The following is a 7,694-nucleotide window of genomic DNA, read 5'->3' on the forward strand; positions in this document are numbered from 1 at the left end:
ACCGGTGTTAAAACGTATTTAAAACAATAAAATCAGTCGTAGAAATTATTTAGAAACAAATGCATTATTTTTGTAAAAGAAATGTTATTGATGATACTTAAACGGTGTAAAAATTGTTCTATTTAAACAAAGAATGACCACTTCAGTTTACAATATTTATTTTGAATAAGGCAGTTGATGCTTATGTTTACATATGCTTAAATTGATATTTAATTTGTCTATAACAGTAAATATTTTAGGATGCATATCTCAATTAAATGTTAGTATAGTTGTACAACCTGTCACTCTGAATTTAAACAACAAATACAAAACAAAAACAAAAAAAACAGAGCAAACAGACAAAACGTGCATATGACATTTATTACTTTTTGTTCAGTTTTTATACTTTATTTCCCGACATGTTTTCATTCAATATAGGATATTATGTTATTAATACGCGTATATCTACAGATAGGTAACAACCGTGTAACTACTTACATATTACAGTTTGAGTATATTATATCCAGTTTTTGTTTTTGTGGAAATGAAATACTCCGAATCCCAAGAAAACATTTATCTTCTGTGAATTGTATATATTATAAAATTATGTATGATATAAATGCCCTTATGTTTTTTGTAACATTATAATAAATTGTAAGGTAATATAGTGGATGGATTCCCGACCCTATTTTACCTATTACAGAGACAATAAACGGAGTTACTTCTTGGGATTAAAAAAAAACAACAACAAAAAAAAACAACCGTGCTAGTGTTCATGTAAGTATCTTTGTGCTCAAAAGACACCACCGTTAACGAATTGTTAGATAACAGCTCCAATAAACAACACAAAACACCATAAAAGTCACTGGAAACACAACTCTACATACATCATCTACATTCTGGGCGTTGTCACGTGATCGCTTTATCAGTAATCCACCTATCTGAAATATATAGAAACAATATAACACAGCGTACTTTTCATGGACATCTTAAATTCTGATTGCTGAAGATATCACAATCCGAAAACAACGTCGTGATATGCAACTTGAATACATAGTTTTTTTGCGAAACCTAAAGCCTTTAAAGACTCTACGCATTAAGATAATCTTATGTTTAAATGTCTTAAAAAATTAAACATCTTAAAATAAGCAAACCTAACCGAACACGCACGCACGCACACTGTGACTGAGACATCAAGTTGTTAATAACCACCCCCAATAAGTCAATAACAAGAAGTAATTCTTAATATGATATTATATCCTTACTCGAAGTGTGTACTTAAAAGATAAATGATTGTTTACGGTGTAAAATTTGAAATGAATTTTAATTGAATATATGAACATTGAAACACACGAAGCAGTACCGATATACATCTAAAATCCACCAGTACTATATAAATAGGTGTAGCATCAGGTGAATCCGTTAACAATACTGAAGAGCATGACTTTGCTTAATTATCACCAAAGAGCAATGAAATCAAAATATCATAGTAAGAAATTAAGAAGAGTGATATTTATATGAAGGAAAAAAGTACTGTTTCAGTGACAAAATAGGTGTTTAAGTCAATAATACGGAGTATGTAGTTATATATCAAAAATTGAAGGAACCTATGCGAGCAACAACAACCGTGATAAGTGATGAATATAAAAGTACGATAACGGATATCTTCAAGAACTTAGGCTAAATAACATTATTGTGAAATGCAGCATTATTTTTCAAACTTACGAGACCATTTCTTGGTTCCTGTATACCATTCTGATGATCTCTTATTTCCTTTCGTATTCTCCGTCTGAGCTGGTTTCGAGCTATGACATTGACGCATGCGTACTCTAGTAGAGCAGAAAAAACAAAACAAAGGCAAACGGCCATCCATATATCAATGGCCTGAAAATCAAACGGAAAGTGTTTGTAACACAAACGTAACTATGCCTATTAAAAAAGATAAAACAATATTATAATGAACTTAATTATTTTATGAAGTGATGAATGCACTTGATAAATAATAGCAAAAGTGGTATGTATCTTTGTAATAAACACTACACTACAGGAGAAAGCTGTAAAATAACCTTATAAAAGATTATTTTTTTATTAATTAAGATAAGTATCAGCACTTGAATATTATCTAATTTGATGGTACCATTTCTTTTATTAAAAGAGAGTAGAATTGAATTAAGTAAAATTTTGACGTATCACAACGTTGAAAAGTACCTTTACATAAGACACTCTTGGTAGCGAAGCATTGGACATGCTCCTTTGGGTTGTCATTGTAAGAACAGTGAGTATGCCTAAGGAGATCCGAGCAGGAACGGCATCAACATTTAGCCAAAACGATAACCATGACAACATTACAATGAGTACACTCGGAATATATGTCTGTATCATATAAAATCCAATGTTTCTTTCAAGATATATATTAAATTGTAAGCAGGTATTGCCTGAAAACAAAGGTAAATACATTTCCAATAGCTCTATTTAAATTATATTAATCTTCATCAAAAATGCTTTTCAGAGAAGGATACAAAATAAAAGTAATTAATTTTTCGTGATCATTTTAACAATATTTGTAACTTTGTTCTGTCTTAATGGCAGTGCTGATGTATATGTATATGTAAAATAAATTAACTGTGTAATATGTTCAGTACATCTGCGGATGTTTCTAAATTTAAAAATTCACAATTACATTTTTAAATGTTGACTTCTGCTTTATCTAATCCTAGGGGAGTTGAAATATGAATCCCTAAAGAAATGCCAAAACGGAAAAATTGAACATGTTGCAGGCTCGGTTTGATAGAGTATGTTAATGGACGGTACTGTTAAGTGCAAACTACCGTCCACGCCTCCTAGCAAAATTTAACATTTAGGTAACTTGCACTTTCCATGTACTGTTCAACAGGCTCAATCAAACTAGCATTGTCATTTTAAACATTCTTTTGGGATTCTATTTTTCTCTAAACTATATGAAAAAATGTTTTAGACAAAACCTTTTGCAAACTTACGAAACCATTTTTTACAGAAACATTGTAAATCGTCAGATTTTGTATCATACCTAAATGCTTATCTAATTCCTCACCTTCTCCATATTCTGTGCAGTTTTCAGTCTCAAGTCTATACAGTGTAAACTGAGGCAATTCGAGATTCGGATTCATTCGTATAGGTTCCATTTCCCGCCAACGAAATACCAAACGATTTGTTGTAAAGGCAACTAAAATATATATTTGGCTTTTTCTAAGATGCATATGTTAACGACCACTTCAATGTTTAAATACAATAAACCAATTGAAACATTTATACTTTTTTTTGCAACAACTAATTGTTCAATAAACATCTAATTTAAATTTAAACGAAATTATTCTGTTTCATGTCTTTTTATTACTTTCGGGACATAATACTTTAGACAATTGGAATGAGTCATTTTTGTTGCATCTTGCTAAATGTCATACCTATGCATTTAAAATGAACGAATTATGTTTGTAAAAGTTTGCGCAAGCCCAAACTCTTTGCGAATCGGTTCCCAATGAATTTTTTATTTTAGAGAACATTATATTTTCATGAAAGTTTTATGAAAGAACTCTTTTGCTGACAATACGAATATGGAATATTTCAACAGGTAAAGCCTAACGTTCTTTGGAACTTACAGCTTTGTATAAACAACGAGCACATTTGTCTATCCATAGGATATTTGTGTAGTTTCATCGGACAAGAAGCTGTCAAAGTGATTCTGTAAAAACATATCATATCAAAAATAAAGTACTTATGTCTAATAATTAATTTCAAATGTGATTATTTTTACAATTGTGTTTAAAATTGTTTTTGGAACACAATAAGAATATTAGAACTGGATTAAATCAAGTTTAAGATTAAGTAGTTCTAGCCTCAATTATTACAAAAATAACAAACTGTTGTATGTCCCGTAATGTCTGATTGAAAGCAATGGTTTTTCCCCATATACATAGAATGACAAACACATCATTCAATTATCTTGGTAGATGATTCAAACCATGTTGAGAAACGTTGCTTATAATTTTGAAGTGTCAATTTGTGAAAAGATATCTATCATTTTTTACAATAACTAGTAGTTACCTGGATCTGTACTTCACAACACCGTTTTTATAAATATGTAACATTTTATTCGGAATAGTGACAGTATGGAAATACGCTTGCTTCTCGTTGCGAACATACAAGTCTGGAACCCAAACATTTTCCATCAACCGAGAATCAAGTTCGAGGTAATCCGCAGGTATAAGATTTCTAAAACTAAGTCTTGTATCGATCCACTCCTGGCTAACAAATGTACTTAAGGTGAAATCCTGAAATAAATTGTATACTTTGTCAGGATCATAAATTTTTATTACATGTTTTTCGGTGGTTTATAGAAATATATCAGTGATATAAAACTGGTAATTTCACTGTTTCAAACAGTGAAATTACCACTTTGACAATTTCACTGTTTTGAACTTTTATCCCTTACGTTGTTTTAGTGAAATACCAGCGTTTACAGTACTGGGTACCAATTTAATGACGTGACTTCGTAAATGACGTCACGTTATATTATTATTTGGCGCGCTTTTCATTCAGTTTTAAGTTTAATGTCTTTTTAAAACGTTTCTTTGCATAAAAAGAAAATTTGTTTAGATAAGTGTAGGATTGAAATATATTTCACCTTGTGAACACCAAAAGTTCATATTTCACTCGTGGCTGCGCGCCACGAGTGAAATATGAACTTTTGGTGTTCACAAGGTGAAATATATTTCGATCTTACACTGAACTAAACAAATATCCTCTACATAATGCCATGTTCCCACAGTTACGAGTCAAAGGACGGTTTTTGGTTTTTGGTCACGGACTCAGTCATAAGGGCTGTTGCGTTTAAGATTTTATTTGACCTAAACATAATTGCATAGGGTCGTGGTTTTTGTATCATTACGTTTCTTACTTATCTGTACGTTACCGATTGTTTCGGATTAGATAACGTGTGATCTTGATGATCATGTCAAGGTAATCTAGTCAAGATTCTATCCAGGTAATCCTACTGTTGAGTCGAACGTAAATGATCGTTTTTAATCGAATCACACATTTGTGGAACTTGTAAATAAAAAACGGAGACTGAAATTTAAAAAAAAACCAACAGTCAATTTGTTTAAGAAAATTGGTAAAGTTTAGGTAAAGAAGAAGCATAAAATACACATAACCAATGTTGTATTTTACACTATCAGTCACAACAATGGAAGTCAGTTACATAAATTGCAGACAAAATCGGCATGCTAACTTAATTCTGTCGTTACTTGCAAATAAGTAATTCTGTCTTTTTGTTGTTTCTTTTCAAATACAAGGTCAGATTACTTGAAAACGAGGATAAATCACAAAAAATTGAAGAAAAATAGACATGCTAGCCTGAATCTAGCATTATCTGCAAATAAGCAATTAAAAATTGTTTTTAATTCAGGGACACATAACCTGAAAAAGAGATTGAACCTAAATTTGTTTTTGCTTAAACTGTTTCTATTTATATATTTTGACATCAAACAAAATTTAAATTGACTATAGTTTTCATTATGCTAATAACTATATGCTATCCAAGCGTATGTCTTAAATGCAAATAAGTTTGAACAATGTAAATAACAATCCTGCAGTATGCAACGATGTGTTTCATACAGTCAACCTTTTTTTGTTTTCATTTTCCTCTTTTCTTACACGAATTTTTCTATTGGCACTTTTTTTTGTTCAGAATATATAAAAACTGACGACAAAAACAAAATATTGCATGATAAAAGTTTAGCAAATAAGAAATGGTAATGAAAGAATGTTAAGTAGTGACGAAATAGTTTGCCCTTGCAGAAATGTAAGTTAAGTCTCATTTGTCTGTCACCAGAAATTGTCATCAAATAAATCAAATATTTACATAAAACATCAATATTCAAAACAAATACAGGAATCTTATTTGGACTTGTTGTTTCAATTAAGCTGTCAAATGCACAGAGCGACCTAAAGGAAAGATGATTTGTTTGCATGATAACAAAGTAAACAAAGAAAACCGTACCATTTTTTGTTCATCTATCGAATCAATGCTGTTGATATAAAGGCTAACATTGACTTCACATGGGTAATCTGTAATAGAAGGATAGTAAATAAAAGTGCAGGGAATTATCTAAACTCCTGTGCATAAGATTGAAAACGTGTGTAAGCGCAAGTTAAAACGTCAAAGCACCAGCAACAGTACCAGAAGATAATCTTCTCTTTTCTGAATAAGATTAAAAAGGAAAAATTAAAGGAACTCCACTGAGGTCAAAAGCAAAAAACACATAATATCTGATTTATTACCTAGATCACGTGGGGCACTTGAAACAGCAAGATATGCGAAAGGTAATTAACCAATATGATAAGAAATGAATTAAAAATTGTTTTGTTCGTAGCCCATTTTTGAGTAAAAAGCGTTGCAACGCTTTTCATTTTGGAGTCATTTTTATCTGAAATTTTTCACAAAAGTTATTGGGCAAGATTAATTTCAACTCGAACATAAATGTCGAAAAATTATTTCCATTCCTGTCGAATTCAATCTTAATAAAGTCCTATTAATGATCGGTTTCGTTGAATTAGATCTATGAATCAAAGTGTATATATTTTTATGCTATGTATATATTTAACAACACCTTGTGGTCAAGGGGTTGCCTTTATGTGTTGAGTCCACCGTTTAGCCCTGCGTGTTCGAAAAATGCGATTTAATTGGTTCGACTTATTGGGGTCTATGTTTGTATGATCCAGCAGGTGAGGTGGTTGTGACCCCTATTGTAGCTGAAAGTTTGTAACACACGAGGTTTACCAAAATCAACATGTCTGTTCTGGTGCCATTTGACCTTAATTGTGTTGGTGTGCCGTAAAACCAAACAAAACAAAGTCTGTAGTATCAAACAAATAAAAAAAATTACCTGAACAAAATCAGTAAGGTTAACTGCAAAACGTATTAAATATTAAAGTAAATTAAACAATATCTCTACTGCTTGCAGTTTAAATTTTTTTGTTTGAATTTTGTCACACTTTGTTTTTGTTTGTTTTGATTTGTTTTACGGCGCACTGACACAATTTAGGTCATGTGGCGCCAAAAAAAGGAAAGATGATTTTGGCTTACCTCGGGTTTTTACAATTTATATCATGAGAAGAACAACGTAATTTCATCTACATTGTATTAGAATTTGCGCTTATCAAATTTTAAAAGATTAAAGAAATATCATTTATATCCCACAATAAAAATCTAAAAAATGGCAACACTAATGGCAAGACGATTCTAACTTAGGGGAGAAAGTGGATGTAAGATAAACGTTGTCCAACAGCATCGCGAGTGAAAACTTTGAGGCTATTAAAAGAGGAAAGTTACAAAGAGCAAAAGGCCTTTTTCGAGAAAAGACTTTCGAAGAGATTGATCAGTAGGAATGTAAATTTTATCATCTTAATAACATTAAAAATTCGGGAATTTGTAGATCATGCGGATGACAGCAGAATTGGCAGAACCACAGTGCTGGCCTAATTGGCTCGTGTGTGCTCATGGGAGACAATGAAAACATTGTATTTGCAACATTAGACATTTGGTATCGGACGAAGCAGTTTTCAGCAGTATTGGCATAATTGATAAAAAGAAACTTATTAAATAATAATATAACAACAACACTGAGGGGCGATTATTGGCTCAAGCAAATGTTTCTTGTCAAACATCTTCATTCAAA

The 7,694-nt window shown here is 31.4% G+C and overlaps 1 protein-coding gene across 1 annotated transcript; it reads right to left on the bottom strand.

The window, feature by feature from the left end:
- Positions 1-441: 441 nt before the first annotated feature.
- Positions 442-6,080, bottom strand: LOC132732041 (glycine receptor subunit alpha-2-like). Its single transcript, XM_060718388.1, has 7 exons — positions 6,017-6,080; positions 4,060-4,286; positions 3,615-3,697; positions 3,050-3,181; positions 2,188-2,414; positions 1,705-1,863; positions 442-920 (listed from the first exon to the last, which is right to left on the bottom strand). Exons 1-7 carry the CDS (start codon positions 6,017-6,019, stop codon positions 789-791), a joined length of 963 nt encoding a protein of 320 aa, XP_060574371.1. The 5' UTR covers positions 6,020-6,080; the 3' UTR covers positions 442-788.
- Between the last annotated feature and the right edge of the window lie 1,614 nt (positions 6,081-7,694).

Source organism: Ruditapes philippinarum, unplaced genomic scaffold (genome assembly GCF_026571515.1).
Source record: "Ruditapes philippinarum isolate M1 unplaced genomic scaffold, ASM2657151v2 ctg305_1_1_1_1, whole genome shotgun sequence".
Lineage (NCBI taxonomy): Eukaryota > Metazoa > Mollusca > Bivalvia > Venerida > Veneridae > Ruditapes > Ruditapes philippinarum.